Below are 24,914 nucleotides of genomic sequence, written 5' to 3'. Positions count from 1 at the left end.
TGTTGAATAATAATTTGGGATATATAACTATTCTTACAGAGGTTTAAAGAGGTACAACAATACAGAGGATACAACTGTTCTTACAGAGGTGTGCATGTACAGTCTGAGGTTTCTTCCCAGATGCCCACTGTACCCGTGAGATACCCCATAAAGCTGACACTGATATTTTTTTATGGCAAGGAGACAAAATTCAATGGCTGATTATACCATATTTACTTGTGCATAAGTCAACCTTTTATGACCAAACAATCAGCCCCAAAAAATTGCCCTCGACTTATACTCAAGTCGTACAGATAGGGCTAGTTTGAACTAGGAGTTTCAGTGCTGGCATAGAAACTGGGAGCAGTGACTGGTATTTTTTTTTTAAACAGTTGCAAATTTTTGAACCGGAAATGTGTGTGAAAGTATTAAAAGAGCGAAGAAAGGTGTGCATATCTTTAGCCTGTGTGGCCTGCAGGCGTAACCGTTTTATAAGCAAAGGGATGATTTCACAACAATGGCATGTCAGTTCATTCTTTGAATTTAAACTTCTGTTCTGAAATTTCTGACCCCTTTTCAGCAAAAGAGTTACCTTTTGAGAAATGCTGAGCGTTGTTGAGCAAACGTCAATTTATATTTATTGCTGTACTTGAAAATAGACTGCAAGCAGTCTCTTATTTTTCTTTGACATAGTAGAGCACGCGATTGCGTGACAAACCTCGTTTTTACCACCAATTTGCACAAAATGATAATTTCATCCATCGTGCGTGGCTCTGAGGAAAGAAGGACGGCTGCTCGTGGTCTAGCTCAGGGATGGCACTAGGATTTTCCAATCTGGGTCCTGGGACCCGCATGTTCGGCCAAATTGGGGTCCCAAGCATTTTTTGGGGGTCCCAAAATCTTGGTGACCTTTTGCGAGAAAAAGAGTTTGTTTTAAATTATGAGAAAAAGAGAGTAACCAACTTGAAATTAACATTGACGCATATGCATATGCATAGGACCGACCGACAAAGGCTTTTTGTAGAGCCGTTACATTCATTCCTGGACAATAACTCTGTTAATGAAAGAGCACCCTTCCCAAGGGTTTACGCATTACTGGTTCCCTCCCTTAGGAGCAACGAACAGTGACGTCTTTTGCTATATATTTGCATTCAGTGACTTGCAGAGTACATTGCTCTGAAGAAGAGGAATTTAGTTTTAACCTTTTTAGATGTTTTAAACCCCATTTGTTAGAACTTCAATTATGAGCACAGATCGCTCCAACAGTTTTACAAACAACAGAATATACTGACAAATCAAAGCAAGTTGTGTGAGTTATTTAAAGGGAACCTCCACTAAAACAGGAACATATCTTTAAATGCTCACAATCAAAATTGTTCGAACGTTTTCCAATGGGAGCGCTTGTATCCGAAATAAATAAATTTTAAAAACGGTTGTTTTGGTTTTCAAATTTCCCGGGCGCCGCCATCTTGAATAATTGTGACGTGTCATGGTTGCCCTATTGTTTTAAAACAAAAGCTCTTTGTGCAAATACAAAAGAGCAACCATAACACGTCACAATTATTCAAGATGGCGGCGCCCAGGAAATTTGAAAACCAAAACAAGCGTTTTTGAAATTCATTTATTTCGGATACAAACGATTCCACTGGAAAACGTTTGAACAATTTTGATTGTAAACATTATGTTAAATATTTTGAAGTTGTATTCTTGTTTTAGTGGAGGTTTCCTTTAAGTCAGTGCCTTGCGTCCTGGGACGCATTAAAATTTCGATGATGCATTTTTTGGATTTTATTTGCGTAAAAATGCACGATTTCTGCGTTAACGCGATCCCTGTAGCTTGAGAACTGATTTTCTCGTCACTCAACGGTTCAAGACGTTGAAGAACAATTTGACTTGATGGTCAAATGTAAGAGGTTTAAAGACTGAACATGTACGGTTGAATGATAATCAATGACGACCCACTGGAAAAGTACCGTAAACGCCCATGTATAAGCCGCACTTTTTTTCACAAAATTGAAGGCAAAAATCAAGGGTGCGGCTTATCCATGGATACATCTGTGTTTGGAGTTTTAAAAAACCTAATTAATATTCATACAACTTCTTAAGATCTCAGTAAAGAAACATAAAAGAAACTGAGAGCATGTTGCTGTTGTTCATTGACTTTTTAATGAGTGGTGGCTCCTAAAGGAGCCGTTTGTGTCTTCGAGTGTTTATCGGCGAATCTTGCTCTCCAAGAGTTCTTTCAAGCGATTAATTTTCGCTTTACTCAAACAAGTAAACACCAACCTACAAGCAATCTCCATTCCTCTGCAAAGCTGTTTGCAGTTACGTCTTCGGCCAGTCACTTCCACGCATATCTTTCCACCACGTGCGATAAAATACCACAAAATTCGCAAGTACTCGCGAGGTAAATGGCCGACTGTTTCATTGTCCTTGACCACCTTCTCGGAAATTTTTGTCGACTGCATTATCAAGCTCCTGTTCTGCATGAATTTTTTCGCCTATTGCGGGTACATCTTTATAGAAGTGGCCATGATACCTCGACCCTTGCCCAGACTCCTCCCCACATTTAAAGCTTGGCTACTAAGCACTCGTTCTTGATTGTTTGTCCTTGTTGGTTTATAGCAATAGAACGTTACTGGAACTTCAAACTTTATTGTATTACATTTTTTTCCAAAATCTGCGCTTCTCAATTCGGGGTGCGGCTTATCTACGGATGCGGCTTATACATGGACGTTTACGGTACTCGACGTGAAGGCTGTCAGGCTGTAAGATTCCCTTCCACGTGTATGTGACGTCATCACGGGTATCAATACTCCAGATTATAGACATGCTAACACCACAATCGACTGCACATGCTTCCGATCTTACATCCGACAAATTTTGATTTTTTTTCACTAATATCAAGAGCCCTGAGGCTCGCCAGCAATAAGGAACAATTCTATCAATATCGGCTTTTTAGCCAGAAATGACGAAAAATCAGTTTTTAGGCCTCGAAAATTGGGGGTCGACTCATACACAAGTAAATACCATAGTATGCACTCGTGTATGAGTATTAAGGTAATTGCCTGACTAGAAAACAAGCAAATTTACTGGGGCCGGTTGCTCGAAGCCTGGTTAGTATAAAAACCTAAAGGTTTCCATGGTATTTAACACTAGTTAGCGCTAACCATGCTTCGAGCAACCCAGGCCTGGTGCTAACCCTTTGACATCTAAACCGGTCAGACTTAATTAGGAGTCAATGGGTTAATAATAGGCAGAGTTTTAATGGTTATTGGCAGCTGAGCCCAGAAGAACTGAATATCATTAACAAGCTTCTGATGTTGGACTTAGATTCATTCCTCTTTTTTGAAATCCACACAGATGATTTACCACATGTATCACAACTGGACTTGTCAACAAGTTACGGGACTTCTTTCTCAAAGTGTTAATTAGGAGACAAAAAGTACATATATCACCTGCGTTTTGTACTTAATTTGTTTACAAAATTCATAAGGAAGCAAAACAAGGAACATGCTGAATTCAATAACATAAGGTTTAGTATTCTATTAAAGCAATTTCTGCGCTGGAACTAAATAACTCCCAGGCATTTTAAAAGATAAATTGGTACATTTTGATAAAAAGAACGAAACCGATCAAAGCATTTCCTTGCAGCCAAAGATCTTTCCAGATTATCTTCTAGTGTTGGACAAAACGGAATGTTCTACATCTTTAAGCACGGGTTTGATCCTTGTTAGATCGAGTCACTCAACCTCTGATGAACAGAGACGACACGGCCAACAAGGTACACGTTGCAAACGGTGAACAAATGCTTGCAATATCTCTTTTGAGCTGAGGGCACATTCGGCCATTTTATGCCACAAAGTGCAAACTAAGCAGAACATTTTGTTGCCAATAAGACGGTATACTTACCACAAAAATCGCTATAAATGCTCTTTCATAGACCGCTATGACACGAAATTCGGTTTTTAAATGCACGATTTCCTCAAGACACAATTTTTCTCAAGTGATATTTGGGTTTCGTACCGCGCTTGGGGCGTTGGTAGAAACTTCACACGAACGAGGCTGTTCGTCACCGTGTTATGTCTGTTTGTCTGATTGGCCTAAAATTTAAACGTAGTACGTTATCCAATAAAAAGCTTTGTTAGAACTCCGTGCTTTGCCCTGGAAATGAATGCTTTACTCACGTTACGAATAGATCAACGCACAGAACAATTTCGTCTTTGGTGGACTGGAGATGGAATTAGGCAGTAAAAGTCACAAGAAAAGAATTGCAAAAATCTTGCATCCAATTATTAAAGCATTGGGAAAGGAAACGGAAATCGAGGGTTGTCTTGGTGGGAAACAGAGCCCATGCCCCTTTCTGTTTTTGACATGATTTGAATTAATAATTTCCACTTGTCTTATTTTTCATAAGAAAATGGATGTTATTTTCTATGATTGTTTCGAATGAAACATTTAAAAGGTATAAAATTTGCATATTTAAACCGAATTTTAAAAGTCATGACATGACAACTTCCGGATGCTGGTGGAAAATAAGCGGGTAAAATTATCTCCCTCGTGTTGAATTTGGGTACTTGGTTTTACTTGGGCGAATTTATACTAGAGACGGACCATCCGTCAACAAGTTCCGTCAACATATCCTGCGTGGCAGAGAGAACGGGCGGGAGAACGAGGTGGAGAGCCGGGGAGGGCGGGGTACTCCCTTATATGGGCTATATAGGTATGTGCGGCCCCAAAGGGTAGGGTTTTTCAGCCGTTTTAGTCATAAATAGGGTATCAATTTTGGCCAATTTTCCGCCAATTTGGTCATAAATAGGGTATCGATTTTTGTACTTTAGTCTTGAATTCGTTTTTTATTTAGAAGCTACTTCTTTATCATGTAACCTACCTAATAAAAGCAGATAAACATTGCCTTTAACATTGGTCTGAACTAGGGAAATAATTATAAGGTAGGTCTGCACCAGGGTATTGATTTAGGTCATAAATAGGGTAAGGGTTTTGGGAAGCGGGCCGCACACCCCTACCCAATTTTTCTGGGAGTACCCCCCCCCCCCCCCCTCCCCGGGGTGAAAGTGAAATGGATACGACTTCCCGAAAAAAATGACAGCGTGGGTGGCTACTGCCTCACAGGCTACCGTCAAGATGAATCATCTGTCTTCTATACTTACTAAAGACAGATAATCCGTCTGGAACTGTCTCACGTTTTACTCCAAGCACGCCATTTGGGAAAAGAAACAATTTAATAGTTGACAGCAAGATTAAGTCATAACATGTCACGCAACATGTAACATGGACAAGCTTGGGCAAAGAACGATAGCTCGCGATACAGTCGGATCGTCCGAGGCTGGTGGGACATAAAGGGTGCTTACCATTTAGCCAAATAATCCTGATGGAATGATCGTTGCATAAAGGTAAGCGATTTTCCGAATTTAATGACCAACCAGATGAGAATGGCTCTTACCATTTTACTACACAGCATTCCATCCTGCATATTTTACTCGATCTTGTGAGAAAGGGCCTGGAAACGGAAGGTTCTCGCAAATGGTAAGAGCTGGAGGTTGTCCACAATTTCCGAAAAGATTTTCCGGAAAATTGCCTTTCCGTTTGACCTCGAACCGAAATTTCCGGATTTTTTGGCTAAATGGTAAGCACCCAAAATTTCCAGAATTTCCAGTAATTTCATTTGCGGTACTCGAGTATTAAATCGGTTATACGACAACTTATAACCTATGTGTGCTCACCAATTAACAATTTATTAATGAACGAAATCATAATGAAATGAATCATATACTGAACTGCGGATACGAAATCAAGTAAAGCTATGATCTCGCAGTTATGGACGCAATTTTAGTAATTGCGTAGAGAAGCCTGAAAAATTCAGGACTTCCGCGGGGTTTGAACCCGTGACTTCGTCATACCGGTGCGAGAGGCTCTAACCAAGGTTGGGAGCTCGTCATTTGTGCATTCTAATTTTCCCGTGAGGAATCAGTGAATCAGTGAACGAAATGATATATGATATGAATCATATGTCATTTCGTTCATTGATTCATTTCTCACGGAAAATTTAGAATGCACAAATGACCAATTCATACCCGGGAGGGTACTCCCTTATAAGGGCTTAATGGGGACGTGCGGCCAGCCAGGGTATGGTTTTCGGGATTTTTGTCTTGAACAGGGTATCGAATTTATCATTTTTTGTCTTAATCAGGGTATCAATTTATTAATTTATGTCTTAGACTGGGTTAAATGTCTTAATCAGGGTATCAAAAATCGGAATTCTGTCTTAAAATTGGTAGGAAAATCAGCGATATTTGTCTTAAACAGGGTCAGGGTATGAGGGGCCGCGTCGCACCTCCCCAACCAGGGATACATCGAGTACCCCCCCCCCGGGAATTCATATTCCCAACGTCGGTGGCTTCATAGTTCATCAGTTGGTTAGAGCGTCGCACCGGTATCGCGAGGTCACGGGTTCAAACCCCGTTGAAGTCCTGAATTTTTCAGGCTTCTCTACGCAATTACTAAAATTGCGTCCATAACTGCGAGGACCATAGCTTTACTTGATAACAATTTATTGTTGTTAAATATTCAAGGGGTAAGGATGATCAAAACCTATACCTTGTCATGATATTTAACAAGGATTAGTCTTAATCTTGCTTCCAGCATCTTGGTTTTATTAGTTGTACAGATGAAACATTATGTACAACTTTGTTCGTTTGAAGATAAAACAAATTTGACCAAAATGATTCTGAGGGTAAGTTGTAATGTCAGAAGGTTTCACAACTTACACACAAAAAAGTTACATCTGCTAACCAACATTTACAGTGCAGCAGAGTAGCTGTGGTGGCACCAACAAACAAAATGGTGATTTTTTTTCTGACAGCTACTTTCACCAAATCATATTTGACCACAGGAAACATCGCTACATTACTAATACATCACTACATAATTATGCTTCTTTCAGAAAAAATAAACGAGAACAGAGATCACTTTCAGTTGTTATTATACTTTTATTATAAATAACTACTTTGTGAATAAGAAAAATCAATTAACACATCAATACGATATTTTATAGGCAGCTCCTATTGAAAACCCTCCCTTCAACGTTGCATAATATTATTATTCTGTACAGTTATAAAATTCATATTTACAATTCACATGTTAGTTCAAAGTGATATAAAATTTGCGTCCTTAATTCCCACAAAAATTTACCATGGTAATTTTAGGATTTTTTTTGTGAAATTTACTACTTCAATAATTTAAGTAATTTTTATTGAGAAGATGTCACAAATAGTATTATAATAGACTGAATTAAATATACACATTAAATAAAAATATAAAACATAAATAAAGAAATTAAATTAAAATATAAAAAATAGAGAAAGACAAAAGTATGTTAAACGTACTGGCCAAACCAAATGGTAGGACAAGCATTGTCTTAAAAATTAATTTCTAAACTATCTCAATGGCTGTGATATAAAAATTACAGAAAGATATAAAATACTGGTGTATAAATATCCAAACAATCATTTTTTGAGCTATCTTACAGTGTACATTCTACAGCTATACAATTATATACAGTTATGGATTGATTGTATTTGCAGGTTCCAAAAATTATTTTGAAGACTAAATGAAAGAATCTGATGAACATTTTTCATTTCTTGGTATTTCAACTGGTGAATCAGTAACATTGAATTTTCCATCGCTATACAGATTTGTTGTTAATTGCTCTTCAACTATTGCTGGAAGACCTACAATATTATTAATATAAGACTTATACAAAATACAATGTTAATTTTCTCTAATGAATGTGATTTATTCTTGCATAGATCAGATCCTATATCTAGTGAAGAAGAAAATTGTTGACAATATATGTAAACAGCATTCTCAACTTGTCAAACTGGCAGGGTTTCTGCTGCATTTTCTTCCATGAATTTCCTGAAGTTTGCATTTTCCAATTCAGTCATCACTTTGTTCAATGCATAGATCTGAGAAAACACAATTTGCATTATGCAATCTTTTACACGTACAACTACAGTCTCAAACAAAACTTGCTGGGAAAATGTGACATGCCACTATATAAAATGCTCATTCCTTTATTTATATGTCTGAAGAAATACTAAATTCTCCCTACTTCCCCTGCCCCCTCCCTAGTCTAAAATTGGTTTAGATACAGCCAAATCTTGTATAGTATTTTGCACCACACTATCAACATTGATATGTGGACAGGTGGAAGGGATGGCACTAGGATTTTTCAATCTGGGTCCTGGGACCCGCATGTTCAGTCAAATTGGGGTCCCAAGCATTTTTTGGGGGTCCCAAAATCTTGGTGACTCTCTGCGAGAAAAAGAGTATGTTTTAGATTATGAGAAAAAGAGAGTAACCAACTTGGAATTAATATTGACGCATATGCATATGCATATGCATAGGACCAGTCGACAAAGGCTTTTTCTAGAGCCGTTACATTCATTCCTGGACAAGAACTCTGTTAATGAAAGAGCACACTTCCCAAGGGTTTACGCATCACTGGTTTCCTCCCTTAGGAGCAACGAACAGTGACGTCTTTTGCTATATATTTGCATTCAGTGACTTGCAGAGTACATTCCTCTGAAGAAGACCGCAGAAGGCGGTCGAAAATTTAGTTTTAACCTTTTTAGATCTTTTAAACCCCATTCTTAGAACTTAAATTATGAGCACAGATTGCTCCAACAGTTTTACAAATAACAGAATATACTGACAAATCAAAGCAAGTTGTGTGAGTTATTTAAGTCAGTGCCTTGCGTCCTAGGACGCATTAAAATTTCGATGATGCATTTTTTGGATTTTATTTGCGTAAAAATGCACGATTTCTGCGTTAACGCGATCCCTGGGTGGGGAAGGGGAGGAGGAATGAGCAATAGACGTTGTTTGTGAGTGAACATCAAATGATTTTTAATTAGAATTACAACAACACATTTACATGATAAAAGCAGTGTGTGGGGAGGGGGGGGGGGGGGGGAGGGGCTGCATTAATACAAGGTCACCAGGCAGCCTCGCAGCCAGTCATAGGCTACGTAGGTCACTGCGCAAACAACCGTAAAATGTCCTATTACACAGTATGCTGCTTTTGTACCAGTACTTAGGATGCATTTACTGCTCCTCCAAAATAAACTATCCACTGCAGAGGGTGTGGGAAGAAGTGCACTTCACACTCTGGACAAATGAACAGTCTACTGCCCATTTTTCTACAGTAACTGTAGACATAAAAAATATATGAGTTGAAGCTCGCAATTGCATGGCCAAGAGTTCGAATCCTGTGCAAGCCTGGATTCTTTCACGCTTTCTTCACCACTGCTCAATTGCAAGGTGCTGCTCTAATATCTGCAATGATCTTCAACTCATGTATTTCAATTTCTGCAGTTCAAATATCATAGGAAGAATAACACGGGTGACAAATTACTCCTTAATTTTGTTGTGAAATTTCAGGGTTAATTTATACCGGGCATAATTTCACTTGTGAAATTGCAATGTTGCCATGGCAACTTCTCCTACAGTACCAAAATGGCATCTTATGAACATAATTTGTCACCCATGATATTTTATCATGATATTTTATCATGTCACCCATGTGAAATTAGGGAATAATTTCACTTGCTACTACTACTACTACTACTACTACAGTACAGACGAGGGTATTAGCCAACACCAACTCGGGTATCATGGATGACTGCTCTCCGCTGGTCCCTGTTGTTCATAAGGGCGCGAATCTCGCCAGTGTTACTGAGTCCAGTATCTCTTCTAAGGGTGTCTGTGTAAGTGGTTGCTGGTCTCTCCCTGCTGCGAGTACCGTGCTTTGGTTCCCGGAGGATGAGATTTGATGCAACCAGCTCAGGGTGGCGGACACAGTGACCATTTTGTCCAAAATCAAATAATTTCCCTTGCCTTGATTTTGGACAAATTTGCGCGTGAAGTTATTTCCTAATTTCACTCGTCACCATTTGATTACCGATACTAAATCCACGTATTCTATCATTCAGGTGTTAAAAGGATATAAATGCCTTGTTTGTAGCTGTTAATAAGAAGACATTGTGTGACATTTGGGTGATGCATGATTATTGCATGCTCACTCTCAGACATTTTGAAAAAAGGATGTAACAAGCACATTGATGTATTTGACTCCTTTGGGTGATACTTTTGTTGCTACCGTACTTATTCGGATACAAGCTGAGCTTGGCTATAAGCCGTCACACCCCAAACTTCTTACGCAAAAAATTAACTTGATTGACACAAAATTCAAATTCATAATACCCAGCTATAAGCCCAGACCCATTTTAGGTCTTGATGTGTACTATCAACTATGGAACATATAATGTAAAACTAGATAAACAGATAGCAAATTTAATCGTTTGAAAACAGTGATAAAATATTATATTTTTATCCCTGTTTTCAAACGATTAAATTTGCTGTTGTTTATCTAGTTTTACGCTTCCCAAGCTGCTTACTGATTCCCTTGGGATCAGTAGTGGATGTGCACTTAGGTATCAAGCCAGTTAACAGGCACTCAATCCATTTTACTACAAAACTGTGTATGATAAGGAAACTTACCTCAGCTCTCTGTCGTTGTTTAAGCTGCAAAATAGCACCATAAGCTCTTTTTTGTTCATCTTTTAAAGACTTTTCCTTCCTTCTTTGTTCCTGCGCCCTCAGATTATTTCCTACCAAAATCAACACATGTATTCATCACGTCATTATTTATCATCAAAATCTTATAATACGAAACAGAATTTTTAGCAGAAGCTAGTAAGTACCTCCTAGCATTGTACCCTGGACAATAGGCATTATGTCTCCTTCTTTTAAATAGTGAAGAGGTTGTGGCCCCTGAGTGGCAGACATAATATGACCAGGAGGTCTCTTAAGGTGGTCTACAAGCAGTTTCAAAAAGGTTGAGACATTGAATCCAAAAATTCCCAGCTTCTTCCAAAAATCCCTTTTCCAGTTCCAAAGAAAGGTCACAACGTCCCTCCCCCCCCCCCCCCCCCCTTTTCAATGTTGATACCCTTTGGTTTGAATGCCAAGTGGAGATGGAAACAAGTTTGTTTGGTGGGAAGGGGGGTTGGGGATGTGCTGACTTGAATGACAGGCATTGTACAGTTCTTAACAGTGAGTGTCTCAACTCTTTTTGCAATAAATTGCTTGTAGCCCAGTGGTGTGCTGTTTTTTTATTTATTGATTTATTTATTTATTTTGCTCATAAATACAAGTATTACAGAATAAAGTATTGCAGACTCTTGAGGAAGGGCAAAATATAGTCACCTAATAACATGCCCTCATAACTGCCTAAATAATTGATTCCTACAAACTACAAATGTCGTCAATCTTGCTCTGCGGATTGTTTCAAAATCCTTGATTCTGCCTCTACTAAATTTCAACTTAAACTCAAGGAGGCTATGCATACATGTATAAATTGGGAAAAGCCTAATTTAAACCAACAAGTTCATCAACCTGTCACTTATGCTTTAGGCTCTAAATTCTTTCAAACACTCTGTAACTCACTCATATATGTAATTCTTGTCACTTAATCATAATTAATTATGCATGTTTCGCCTAGTTGTTATATACGGTAGTCCTAATGGTTTTTCAGATATTCTGTAACTGGCGATGATGTTCGTAACATCGAAACATGTCTTGGAAATTAAAAAATGTCGTAATTTTCTTAAAGATAACAAAATAATAGTAGTTATCACTAAAATACATAATACATGTACATGTAATTAAGTGACAAGACAAATAAATATGTAAATAAACTAGTAAACAATACAATACAATACAACACGATAGAGTCAATTTTAATGATGAAATGGTATATGAAATGAATCACATATGAACTGCGGATATGAAATCAAGTGAAGCTATGATCTTCGCAGTTATGAACGCAATTTTTACAATTGCGTAGAGAAGACTGAAAAATTCAGGACTTCAACAGGGGTTTAAAACCTGTGACCTCGCGATTCCGGTGCAACGCTCAGATAACCAACTGAGCTATGAAGCCACTGACGTTGGGAGCTGGTCATTTGTGAATTCTAATGGTCCCATGAGGAATGAATCAATGATGAAATGGTATATGAAATTTTATCTCTTGCAGGAAGAGCTTTAGAAAACATGGCCGCCATCTTTGTTTGTGACCACTGATCACTTCTGGTGTGCTCTTTCAACTGAAGGTGACAACATAAGAGGAACATGTATGAAAGAGGAAAGGACAGGATAGGAAAGTGTTGAGGAAGATTGGCCAGCAAGAAGGAGAGAAATGCAAAGCTCTGGCTCTTTAGTTCTATTAGCAGAAGATGTCCAGGGGAAACATTGCATTTGTGACATTTGAAGTCTGCGAACTAGACTCCTGGCAGCCTAACACTTTATCATGATGACAATTGAAAACAAACAGCAAGATGGATTGAGACGAGACAAGAAGAGATGTCCTAGTCCCTTCACTCCACTTTTCGTGAATGGGCTTGCTTGCAGAGGTTGCATACTCGATAGACCATTAGAAAGATGTACATGTATCTGCAAACAAGGTGACTAGATTTGGTGCAATGAAACTTTTGAAGGCTAAAACAATTGTAGCGTGTCAACTTACCAATGTTAATAAGCCTTGCTTTTACAGCTCTTTGACTCTAAAACAAAATTAATGTCATTGAGGTTAAAATACAATAATATACAAGTGCATTTATTTAATAATTAACCTTGCAATACCACAATTCTGATTGACCAAGCGAGTGAAAACACCTTGCTCTTCTTCAGTGCCATTTAAGGAGTAAAAAATGCCTGGTTGCAAAATGCTGACCAGCTGTCTGTTTTCAAGACATTCAGACAGGGAATCAAACCTTCTGAATCCGTAGATAATTTTTATTGAAGGCAAATTATTAAAATCAAAGCAACAATAGCCAGCTAAGTTGCAGTGGGTCTGCCTAGCTGTGAAAAGTCTCACTGAGCCAATTTTCCTTTAAATGAAGGGCAAATGCTCTTGCTAGTGTCTTGCCTTGACCAGTCCACAAGTTAAAATGACTTGGGCATGCAAATGCCCCAGCTTGCCTCATACTGTCTAATTGGCCCAGCAAAGTACATTCTATGGCCCTTTCAATGGGTGATCTTACCTTGACATCTGTGAGAGATGGTATGTATTCCACTTTCATTTTTTCATCTGGAACAAAAATCAAGCAGAAAACAAGCATCAGTCTGTGCTTCACTTCCACTGACGTGCTTGGCAAGTCAAATACACGTACTACCCAGTGCCTAGTTTTTGGTAAAGTCAAATATTAATTAATTAAAAAAGCAATCAAATGTCCAAGGCATTTTGCCATAAATGAATAATTTAATTTTAGTTACAAGTCCAAAGAAACTTAGACTTTATCATAAAAAAATTATTAAAATCAACATAATACTACAGGGGGTAGCCATCAAAAAATGATAAAATTGGGGGCAACACGGCCAGTGACCCTATACAACCTTCAGTATTTTAAAGCACCACTTCGTAGATTATTTATTTGGGATATTAGGCTCAAATTATTAGGGAATGCTAGTAATGAAGTTACTAACTGATCAATTAGGAAATGATGGACTCTTGATTGACTCTTACTAATGAAGCAAACATATTGTACAGCTCTTCAATAATATCATTTTATCATGATGCCATCCAAAAGCTCAGGGCAAAAATAGCTGGTATTAAGAAGTTTTTTTGCTGTCATTTTGTGAAATCCCAACAAATTTAGTATGGCAATGGGCAAAATATGGCACAATTTCTTTTTGCTTTTTTTTTCTTTGCTCTAGCTCTTTCACCAACCTTTTGCTATTTTCTTACATAACATAATTTTACTAAAGTCATCCCATAAACTTGCATTAGAATTTCATAACCCTTAAAGTTTCTTCGCAAATTTGCTTAATATGACAAAAAGCACATGCACAGCTAGGTCTAAAAGTAACAATATAGTTTGCTCTTAAATTTTTGTCAAACTTGAAAAAGCTTCACATACCAACTATAGGTGTGCTGGGTGGAGCACAAGGAATTCCAGCGATCATTGCAGAATGTGTCTCCGATAAAAAGATCTTCTTGACTTTCTCATTATCTGAGTCCTGTAATTTCTGTGGCAATGGGACCATGAGAGATAAAGACACATGTACAATTTCTTCCTGCTGTTTTCCTGGTAGCGATGTGCCACTCCCAGCATTGTGTTTTATTAAACTGTTGTTAGAGACCTGTGGCAAACGACAAGAGATGTTCTTGCTGTCATATTTCTTCGAAGCATATGCAGCGTGTAGTTTTTGTATATTGAGGCATTTAACAATGTTTGGTGACATTTTGACTCCTGCACATTGTACCACTCCAGCTCTTAACTGTGTCTCTCCATCTGAATTTGTTTGACCTACAAGTTAGAAAAAGGCACCATTAGAACTAAATTCTGGAAACTTCTTCAGAATGAAAGTAGACAGAGTTTGCATTCCTTGTGGCTCACACTGATACCAGGAGCAGGCCTGGCTGTAAACCAATCTATTGGTATACATGTAGGCCTAGGGTTACTGCACGAATGACCAATATTTAGAGGAAGCAAAATTATAATTCCTCTTTTACTGAAAGAGATGTTAATAAGATAATTTATTAATGTATAGATTTACCCAAGCATAAAGAAGAGCTCCCACGCTATTTATTCTTACAATAAGTCAACATGGTTTGAGCCTGCAATCCAATCAAAAACCAGTACATGGTCAGCGGGCAACATAAAAAAAAAGCTGATCTCGATGAGCTTTAAACTTGAGCCTGCAGTATAGTCACATGATACTGGTCAGCATATACCTTGTTTTGACAGGTGTCAATTAATCATAACATGGATGTCCAATATCAAAGATGTTCCTGCCAATAAATGCCTAAACCAAATTTTCTCGCACAGATGGGTTACCATGCATATTTTCTTACCAATGGTGCTCCGCGCATAACTTTGGCGACAGAGCTCTGCTATTACAATGTTAATCACATTTAATGAAATGAAGAGATTTGTTTTTCAGCATTAACTTTGGGATGCTCAGAAAAAATAGGAGTGCTGCTAATTAAACCTACGACCTTCCCATTACTAGTTTGGATGCTCCACCAAGAATTTCCTATAGCTCAGCAGCACAGCATCTAAATTTGTAATCTGAACATTGTAGGTTCGTCTTCGGCAAAGGAGCCCTAAGGTTTTTTCTGAGTACAGTGTATACCCAAGTTTACACTGAAAATCAAATCTCTTCAATTACTTCCCTCTTGCAAAACTACATGTGCCCTTGTACCTTGAAGCTTTTTCTGTCCTACATTGTATCCCACAAGTCTAGCAAAGATGCTAGACACTCCTTGGCCTTTTTTGATTGACTTCTTTCGTTTTTTGCGGGCCTTTTTCACTTTACATGTCTTTGCACTCTTTTTATTTGCACTTATTGAAGGAGAGGTCTCATTTTCCATGTCAGGTTTCTTAACTATGCAATCATTGACGGACTTTATTTCTTCTGGAGATTTAGTGTCTGCTGATTTGTACTGCTGTTTGCCATCTTCAATGCCGTCACAATTCTCTGGGAATACCTCTGAAATGAATAAATCTGATTATGATATATTTCTAGATTAAAGGTCCAGATTTGAATGTTGACCACTTGTCAAGGAAATGCTAAATTGAAATTATTGTTAAGTCTCTTAAAATATATATGATAATTATACAAAATGTAATTGAACAGATAATTATAGAAATATCTTCCTCACAAAAACTGACAGTCAAAAGTTGCTCTTGAAACTGTCATTCAACAACAAACCAATCAGCAACAACTTATACATTGTACATGTATACCCAGGGAAGGCACTCCCATATAAAAAGGGGAGGGATGCTCGTCAGAAATTTTAAATTAAACCCCTAAAGCAGACCAATCTGTGTGTGACCCAGCCTTTTTTTGACCCCTAAAGGAGACCATATTAAAACACAGAGAAAGAATAAATACAGAGACTTTTAATGATGGCAAAGATATTATCATCTAATACTTTCACCTACGTGAAGAAATAAAAAATTTAATTAATTAAAGTGTAAACATACACTTTTATAGTTCTTTGCGCGCAACCCAAATGGAGACCTTCACGGCTATACCGGTACATATGATTGCGTTTTGCCCATAACACCTTAAGTGAGGCCTTAAGTGCCCCCCCACCCTCCGGGCATATATACTAGACACTGAAACAATTCAAAGGCATTTTTCCTAGTATATGAATATGCGGGAAAAGCAGATCTTAACAAGAGTTATTACAATCCAAAAAGAAAATTGGTGGTAGCTATGCATTTTTCAAATATAATTAACCAATAAAATTTGTAAAAAGCTTTTAAATACCTAGAAATGTATGACATTCTTTTCCAAATTGAAGCTTAATTATCTCTGAAAAATGCATGGTTACCCCCAATTTTCCTTTTGCATACCAAGACCACTTGCTAAGTTCTGCTTTCTCTGCATAGTTTTAAACCGCGCAAAAAAATACCTTTGTTTAATAGTACGGTACCCATAAAAAACCTGAGTATCTCAAGATGCGCAGAATGCATACGCAATTACAATAGTTAGGCACCGTCCTTAACATCACAAACAAAATGTCCCCCAAATGCTGTTCCTTAAGTAAGGATAAACATTTGCATTTACCATATGCCAAAAAATAGTGAAAAAATAATGCTGACGTTTACCCTTCCCTTATTGTTAGAAACAGGTTGCAAAGGCATAGACTTTATTTTAAAGGGAAACTTTGTGTTGGATGTCAAAATTGGGCATGCGTCTAATTATGTGCATAATTTCTGGCAGTGCAGTCATTGGTCAGATCACTCACACCTCCCTAGCCCGCGAATACAGCCGCCTCTCAGCCGGGAGTGATGAAAGGCGGCTGTACTTGCAGGCTAGCACCTCCCACCATTGTGCCCCAGGTTCGATTCCTACATGTAGACGCAGTGTTAAATGTGAGTTGAGTTTGTTAGTTCCCTACTCTGTTCTAATAGTTTTTTCTCCAGGTACCCTGGTTTCCCCTCTCCTCAAAATCAATGCTTGATTTGATTTCTATGCTATAGTGTCCTCAATTGAGCGCCTCAGCACTAGAAGACTTGACACTTCAATAAAGCTCATTGTCATTATCATAACAATAATTATTATAGTTTCACCTGGGGTTTCTTCCACTGAACACGACGGTGTTTTGAATTCTTGAGATAAAGAAACCACACCAGCTGGCTTACTGGGCAATAATCTACCCTGACAATTATTTCTAATGTGGTCAGGTAATATACAGGCGTCTTTGTTTACACTTTCCTGCAGTAAAGCAGATTCCACATCTCCACGGTGACCTGTACTTGTCAGTTCGAACACCTCGACTCTTTCAGGCACAATAACCTTGCATGGCGCTGAACTATTTCTCCTTTGATTTCTACTGCGCAAAAGTCGATAAACAGGACTTGAAGTTAAAGAAGGACTTGTTCTTGATTTCGAATTCACATCCAAAACCGGCGGCTTCATAATTGTCAAATTAAACTCCCCAGTCGTGGCCCTTCCTGTCGTCGGCATTCTGGGCAATGTAACTGTCGCACTTTCTAAAGGAATCATTATTTGGCAAGATAATGTCGTTTACGCAGCTATTTTAAGAGGTGAAGTTGCAAAGATCCTTGTATTTCGAATGCCATAATTCGAGAACCTCTTTCCGTTGCTAAGGGAAACGACGTAAGGTAACCTGGCTTTTGGCGGCTTCCGCTGACTTACGAGCAAAAGAATCGAGTAAATTTATTAACACGTGAATTTTGCTCTTTTCTAAAAACAAGTAATTTTAAACATGCGACCACTAACAGAAGAAGAAACTCGAAGCGTATTTGAAAAGCTGGCAAATTAGTAAGTACATACATTGAACATTTGAAGCCTTGAATTTGTCATGATTCATTAAGCTTAATTGAGGGTATGGATGGGGTTAGCGGATAGCTGAGATTCGGCCAAAATTTTAACTGTTAGCTGAGAAACGATGTGTTTTTTCAGTGATAGCTGATAGTTGTTGAAGTGTTTTTAACTGTCAGCTGAAAAATGGCCGAAAAAGGCGAAAATTTAGCTGATAGTTGAGATTCCAGCACACCCATCCTGACCCTCTCAAATAAATAGCTTATGGGCCGCATGTTTTTAGGTAGGCTTAATTAATGAGCTTTATAGAGCCTTTCTTTTTCTTTCTCTTAACATTTCTCAGCATTGGAGATAACATCAAGCTGCTTATAAATAGACCAGATGGGAGTTATTGTTTCAGACTTCACGAAGAACGTGTTTACTATGTTAGGTAGGTATGGTCAATTGGTTTACTCAAATCCTTCCTAGCCAAATTGTTCTGGTGATATTTAAGGAATAGAAGACCTTTCCCGTGTTTCCATAGCCGCATTTAAACACGAGGGGGAGTTGGGAGAATTCGAGACAGTTACACAAACCCTAGACGCAGTCGAGGGTTTGCATAACTCTCGAATTCTCCCAACGCCTTAAATGTTTAGATGAGGCTATGGAAACACGGGAAAAAGTCCTCTATTGCTTTTATACAATATTTCTCACAGATAAATCGACAATTGAAAGAAAAGGCAGGTTTTTTTAACTTCTTGATTGAAACAGATTTTCTTGATACATGCTCATATTTCCTACCTACCAACCAATCAAAATGTGCATTTGATGTCACAGCTGTGTTTCCACACTCTCATCTAAACACAGCTATTGACCAATGAGAGTGCACATACTATCCTAATTATTTTATAAAGTTTGATAGTAATCAAATGTTTGTACAAATATAGAGAAATAAACTTCCAAATAACTTTCAAATGTTTTTTTCTGTGAACACAATGTTAAAAAATGAGTATATACATTTTGCATGACTGACTAATTATCAATAGCATCGGCAATTGATAAAAATATATTATTGCAAATTGTGGGATTGAAATGTGGACAAACATTGCTAAAATGTCATTGTCATATTAATCCCATAATCCTTTGGGCACTAGATTGTGGCAGCAATTAATTGAAAAGAGTTCCACTTATTAACCTTGTGAAAAGGTTTGCATTCATCAGTCAGAACAAACATAAGCGTGATTCTAAAAGTAAAGCCTGCAAAAAGCTTCAACATTTGTTTCAATATCCGTCATTCGATTGTATTCAATGATGTTGACTGTGGGCAAACGTTTTCAACGAATCAGCAACATTTGATGTACATGTAACAAAGCTTCAGGAAAGGCCTGGTATTCAGTCGCAGGCTGTAGCCATGATTGTTACTATGGATACAGGTATGAACACGTCATTGAGAGACAACAATGTTGAAAGATCAAGTGAAGCTATGATCTTCGCAGTTATGAACGCAATTTTGCAATTGCGTAGAGAAGCCTGAAAAATTCAGGACTTCAACGGGGTTTGAACCCGTGACCTCGCGATTCCGGTGCAACGCTCTAACCAACTGAGCTATGAAGCCACTGACGTTGGGAGCTGGTCATTTGTGGGTTCTAATGATCCCGCGTGAGGAATGAATAGCTCAGTTGGTTAGAGCGTCGCACCGGAATCGCGAGGTCACGGGTTCAAACCCCGTTGAAGTCCTGAATTTTTCAGGCCTCTCTACACAATTGCAAAAATTGCGTTCATAACTGCGAAGATCATAGCTTCACTTGATTTCATATCGGCAGTTCATATATGATTCATTTCATATACCATTTCATCAATGTTGAAAGAGGGGGGCACACAGCTTGAACTGCATTCAACATTCTTGATAACAAAAGAAATGTTTAATGTTTCTTGAAGCAACATTTTTACTTTTTTAAACTCATTCAATATAGATTCAAGTTGGATTCAAAATGTTTCAACAAGGTTGAAATGGGGGCAAATGGTTTCCCTGTTCAATGGATGTTAAAGCAAATATGGAATCCATTTGCCTGGGCCTTAATTAAGGTCTTGTGAACAAACAGTTCAGGGCTCGAAATTAACAAAAAAATCCAGTCGCATTTTGCGATAAGATACGAAAATTTAGTTGCAATTTCGCAAATTTTAGTCGCAAAATGGCCGCGCTACATTGTGTTGTAAGCGGTTTAGCAAAAATATGAGCCCGCAATACTTGTGTGTAAAGAAACCGCTGAAAATGGCAAATGATCGAAGGAATGCAGCTGTGCACCTATATTGTCACAGCTAAATTACCCGACAATTACCCTATCTTCGGAGAAAATTCACAGCGAGAAACAAAATAATTTTGCATTTATTAATTTATTTTAGCAAAAGTAGCGGCAAAGTGGCAACCACTAACCGTTTTGTTTTGAAAGAGCGAAGGTGACAACAAGTCGCAAATTTGCGACTTCTCCAGATATTTTAGTCGCAAAGGGAAAAATTGGTCGCAATTTCGAGCCCTGCAGTTATGTATATTTACAAACCTCCCTAAGTCAAAATTACAAAACTATTGTGGCAGTCCTCAAAATACAAGAAGTGTGATCAACAGTCATGCACAGTTAATGTTTTCGTACAAAAATGTTGCATCCAATAGATCAGTTCTCTTGAGGAAATTTTAGTTTCAAATTAAAGGCAAAGTTTGAATCCCACGATGAAATTGCCTTATCATACTTAAGTGGCACCAACGTATACAAAATAATGCACATTTATAGTGAAATGAACCTTTTTTTACGTCTTATGTTTTGCTGAAAGGTTTTCAAAACACTTTGTTTGATTGTGGTAGAGCAATTCATGCAGTGTGGTCGATAAATTTAAATTGACTTTTCTTATTTCATTTTATTGTGGCAGTGAAGACATAATGAGAAAAGCAACCAATATAGCAAGAGATAACCTCATAAGTGTTGGAACACGTATTGGAAAGTTTACAAAGACAAGGCGATTCAGACTTCACATCACAGCACTTGATTTCATGGCACCTTATGCCAAGGTACATGTAGGATGACAGATTGTATTTTCTTTATTAGTATTCCTAATTTACTCCATCAGGGAATCAGCCTGGCTGTAATCTTCATGAGTTTTTGTTTTTGTTATGAATTACACTTAAGGTAAAAATGTCCCATGTGATTTTTTTGTGTTTTTTGTCCTTTAAGCTGAGGAATAACGTATCCCAAAATACCTGTGCACTATTAAGTCAAGAAAAATGAACTTAAACTTGAGCATATAGGATAGAAAATAATGGGGGCATTTGAGCTGAACAGTAAAAATATTGATTGGCTTGGGTTTTGAAACATGGTTTAGGTGCTCGAGAGAGTTATGCTTCATGCACATGTCCAGACACGGTGAGGTGGCAGCTAGGGTATTACCACAGTCCACCACTTGGACAGTTTTTATTCTATGCCTTTCAGCCTTTTAAAAATCGGAATTTTCACTTCCGGGGATACAAAACTGCGCTAGTAAGGAGACTGGGAATATATAGCAGGCCAGTGATGTCAAAACAGAATCGCAGGGATTTTTAGTGATAGAAGTTATTTGTTCTTTTGTCTTTTGATTAGCATCATTGGGTTTCAACCAAATACTGTGCATCTCAGAAGCGGTCTCAGCAAGTTTTCAGTCTAAAAAAATGGACAATTTGGGCCCTGGAAAAATTTCGTTCTGTTTTGAACTCACAGTTCTGCTATCCCCAGTCTTTTGTACCCTCCGGAAGTGAAAATTCCGATTTTTGAAACTTGGGCTAAAAGGCGTATGTGTACATGTAGAATAAAAATCAGTATGGGTTTTTTTTGGTTGCTTTTATCTCAGAAAACTATGATGTTTCACTGGTCATTTTTACCACAATTGCTTGTAATCTCACAATCTGATTGGCTAATTTTCTGTTGTCGGTAAGAGTCTAGACAATGCTGTATGCGTCATGCTCGTGTTAATTTGTCACGCAATGTAATAGCCAATTAGGAACATTCATTTTGGGAAATAAACCAATCATATTGCGAGAAAGTTATAGACAATGCTTGCTCTTTCTTTGTGTTATGAGTTTGGCCGCGCTCTAAAATAAACAGTTTCTTTAGCGTTGAATATTGTGGTAAAAACCAAATCGAAAGTGGTTCAGCGTTGTCTGTACTCTTATCGACAACGATTTTCGTCATCACAGTGGTCAAAAGTTGTCCAAAAGTTGTCCAAATTTCTGGATGACATTGAGGAAATCCATGTTTGAGGTTTTCTTTTCTACTCACGCGAGAGAGAAATCAAGGAAATCTCTTCCAAGAATGTTGTACATTGTTATTTCCCAAATGAGTCATCATGTTGTTGTTTCTTTGATTTCTTTGGTGATGGATGCAAACTTTTGTAAACTTTGATTTGCCTTGGTGACTCTACTGCAGTTAACAACTATTTTTTGCTCTAGAAACTGGAGGTTGTTACTTGGAGTCCACTGTTGTTAAACTTGTTCTGCTGTTAGAAAGGTGTGTTTCAATTCAATTATGACAAACTATCTTTCTGTGTGCCTTTCAGTACAAAGTGTGGGTGAAACCATCTGGTGAACAATCATTTTTGTATGGAAACCATGTCTTGAAGTCAAATCTTGGAAGAATAACAGAGAATACTCCACAGTACCAGGGTGTCATTATCTATTCTATGAACGACTTGCCTCTGGTAAGTAACTTTTGAAAGTTGCAATTATACTCAGTCTAACCTTTTTGTATATCATTATGTTTAACTGCTGAATACGTACCCTGCCACTTATTTGCATAAGAATAACATCATTCTTTTTTATTCTGTGTGATTCTTCAAAGAATGCCACCAAAATTAATGCTAACAAAGGTGGCAGGGTATTTGGCAGTTCCTCCTTTCAGTGTGATGGACTTTGTTACAGTACAAGTAAATTAAAATATTGATGTTTAGACCAGTAACAGTCAAGACATTACAGCTATCCCCACTAAGGAAGTTACTAGGTACTTAATTTGGGTGCTTGCTCAGTGTTTCCACTCTCCTAATGAAAAGTCAGGGAAATCTGAAAAATTTTCAAGGTCCCGGAATTTGAAAACAGACCTCAAAAGTCAGGGAAATTGCATTTCTCTCATCTAGATGAATTTTCTCCATATAAAACCACTCAAAAGACGTTTCCTTACTATCCATGTGCTTTGTATGTTTGGCACAACAATGCAGACTTTACTGTTATTAAACAGACTTAGCATTAAAATAATTGGTCTTCCTTGTCCATGGATTACTAGAAAATCCTAAAAGACTACATGTATGACACGTGAAATTACCTTTGGTCAGGAAATATTGAGATTACAAGATGTACGTAGCATTTCGTAGAGGAGAAAACGTTAGTTGTTGGATGGGATTTAAGTTGATCACCGGAGATCCAGCATAAAATGACAAGGACATTTCCCAGATAAGGTCTGGGGACCTAGCTTAAGAATCAGGCTCCTTCCTGGGCCAATCGCGATCTCCTCTGTCAAGTTTGCGCTTGAGTCCAGTTTAGCATAATATCGTATAGTCTGTTTACAACTAATGAGATGATACTGCTTTTTTTCCACAATAACTTTCCAGGGATTTGGTGCAACAGCCCGCTCAACACAAGACTGCAGGCGAGCTAACCCCACGGACATTGTGTGCTTCCATCAAGCCGATGTGGGAGAGTATTTGCGCTCCGAGGAAACACTGACGTGATTTGTTGAAACAAAAATGGTTGCTTTTGCAGTAATTTATGTCTCGTTGGGGTCATTGTGCTGTTTGAAAAGGAATCAATTAAATGCTTTGTTGAGAGGTTCAACTGAGCAACCGAAGAATGCGTGTCAAATACCTATTAGTAGGTAGTCGCATCGCATGGGGCAGAGTAAACTTAATAGGCAACTTTCACGATGGCGTCATTTGATTACAAATACCATAAATCAATTTGTTTTTCTTTTCTTATTTACATTTTGTATTCCCATTGGGGTAAAAAAAAAATCCTTTGCTGTAATCGGCATGAGACAAGCAAAACCTAAAGGAAACCTGGTGCTTGTAGTCAAATGGCGTCATCATGCAAATGTCCTATTAACATTTAGTATCACCCAACTAGTGGACTAATGCAAATCCTGCATTTTGATTGGCTACGCTACTAGAGGATTATTGGTAATAGTCCTCGAGTAGCGAAAAGCGTGACGTTTTCTTTCGTTTTATTCCCAAATAAATATTTCTTCAACTTGCATTTACTAACTTTATTATTGCCTTTTCTGTCCGTTCAGTTGGGTGATACTAAAACAATTAGACCCTTCGCCCTCAAGGTTCACGGGGCTAATTGTTAATTATTCCATAAGCGCGCGTTGGATATGAGATGTTAGGGACTTTTGAGATCTACGACGGCGGCGTCGAAGAAAACGTCACGTCAACATGTAACTCTGTAATATCGTAAGTCTTTCGCGATTATTTCATGTCGTTCACGTCGTACAATGTAGCAACCTTCTCAATGAGCTGCCTCCTCAGAAAGCTTGACCGTCTCTTTCCAATCAGAAAATGTCAGACACAACACATTTTTAGCTCTAACAAAAAGTCACTGAAGATATTTTAGAAGCTTGAAAAAAGGTTATTTGACATACAAATTTACGTCCGCAATATTTTTTGCGTCGCGCATATTAAATGGTTAGTTAACTAACATTCCAGTATTTCTTATCAGACTTCATGCAAGTGTCAATTCCATATGTGAAATTTCGTCACTTTAAATCCCTTAGATTGCACTAAATTGCATCTGTGAGTGTCCCTTGGGAAGCATGGCCTCGGACCCCCTAGAAGCTTGCGTCCATTGGGCACTCGGTTACGTGCCTTTAGCACCAAAACCATCTCCACTTTCCTTATGACTTGCTCCCCAAAAACATTTTGAGAAGGCTGTGTAGACGAAGTATCCTAAAAATTAAGCGGTAATAGCTAGTTTTCAGAGTAAAAACAGAGAATGAAAGATTCACATTTGTATGATCGCGTTGTCTTTTAAAACCTTAAATTTGGTGATTTCACGTCGTTGG

The 24,914-nt window shown here is 38.0% G+C and overlaps 3 protein-coding genes across 3 annotated transcripts in view; 1 reads left to right on the top strand and 2 right to left on the bottom strand.

The window, feature by feature from the left end:
* Window positions 1-4,063, bottom strand: part of LOC138051539 (cell division control protein 42 homolog) — an 18,546-nt gene extending 14,483 nt beyond the window's left edge. The window contains exon 1 of the mRNA XM_068897759.1: window positions 3,892-4,063. The gene's annotated coding sequence lies outside the window, so the exon portion shown is untranslated. The remainder of the gene's footprint in view (window positions 1-3,891) is intronic.
* A 2,906-nt stretch (window positions 4,064-6,969) lies between these two features.
* On the bottom strand, window positions 6,970-17,691 carry LOC138051536 (uncharacterized). The gene is made up of 7 exons (XM_068897756.1): window positions 17,151-17,691; window positions 15,271-15,558; window positions 13,983-14,372; window positions 13,107-13,153; window positions 12,590-12,626; window positions 10,564-10,673; window positions 6,970-7,967 (listed from the first exon to the last, which is right to left on the bottom strand). Exons 1-7 carry the CDS (start codon window positions 17,584-17,586, stop codon window positions 7,875-7,877), a joined length of 1,401 nt encoding a protein of 466 aa, XP_068753857.1. The 5' UTR covers window positions 17,587-17,691; the 3' UTR covers window positions 6,970-7,874.
* Window positions 17,692-17,706: 15 nt separating this feature from the next.
* On the top strand, window positions 17,707-23,702 carry LOC138051537 (60S ribosome subunit biogenesis protein NIP7 homolog). Its single transcript, XM_068897757.1, has 5 exons — window positions 17,707-17,865; window positions 18,209-18,295; window positions 20,767-20,905; window positions 22,423-22,563; window positions 23,467-23,702. Exons 1-5 carry the CDS (start codon window positions 17,810-17,812, stop codon window positions 23,584-23,586), a joined length of 543 nt encoding a protein of 180 aa, XP_068753858.1. The 5' UTR covers window positions 17,707-17,809; the 3' UTR covers window positions 23,587-23,702.
* The last annotated feature ends 1,212 nt before the right edge of the window (window positions 23,703-24,914 follow it).

The sequence above is a fragment of the Montipora capricornis genome, chromosome 6, assembly GCF_036669925.1.
Source record: "Montipora capricornis isolate CH-2021 chromosome 6, ASM3666992v2, whole genome shotgun sequence".
Classification (NCBI taxonomy): Eukaryota; Metazoa; Cnidaria; class Anthozoa; order Scleractinia; family Acroporidae; genus Montipora; species Montipora capricornis.
The sequence above is the reverse complement of the archived record's forward strand: the minus strand, read 5'-3'. Positions and strand labels throughout refer to the sequence as shown.

What these genes read in the sequence shown, in the direction of transcription:
- LOC138051536 (XM_068897756.1), bottom strand. Translation starts at nt 17,586, where the DNA reads ATGATTCCTTTAGAAAGTGCGACAGTTACATTGCCCAGAATGCCGACG. An exon ending in TTCAGTGGAAGAAACCCCAG is followed by an intron (nt 15,559 to 17,150) that starts GTGAAACTATAA and finishes TATTCATTTCAG; the next exon opens with AGGTATTCCCAGAGAATTGT. An exon ending in AACAACGACAGAGAGCTGAG is followed by an intron (nt 7,968 to 10,563) that starts GTAAGTTTCCTT and finishes GTGTTTTCTCAG; the next exon opens with ATCTATGCATTGAACAAAGT.
- LOC138051537 (XM_068897757.1), top strand. Translation starts at nt 17,810, where the DNA reads ATGCGACCACTAACAGAAGAAGAAACTCGAAGCGTATTTGAAAAGCTG. An exon ending in TTTGAAAAGCTGGCAAATTA is followed by an intron (nt 17,866 to 18,208) that starts GTAAGTACATAC and finishes AACATTTCTCAG; the next exon opens with CATTGGAGATAACATCAAGC. An exon ending in GAACGTGTTTACTATGTTAG is followed by an intron (nt 18,296 to 20,766) that starts GTAGGTATGGTC and finishes TTATTGTGGCAG; the next exon opens with TGAAGACATAATGAGAAAAG.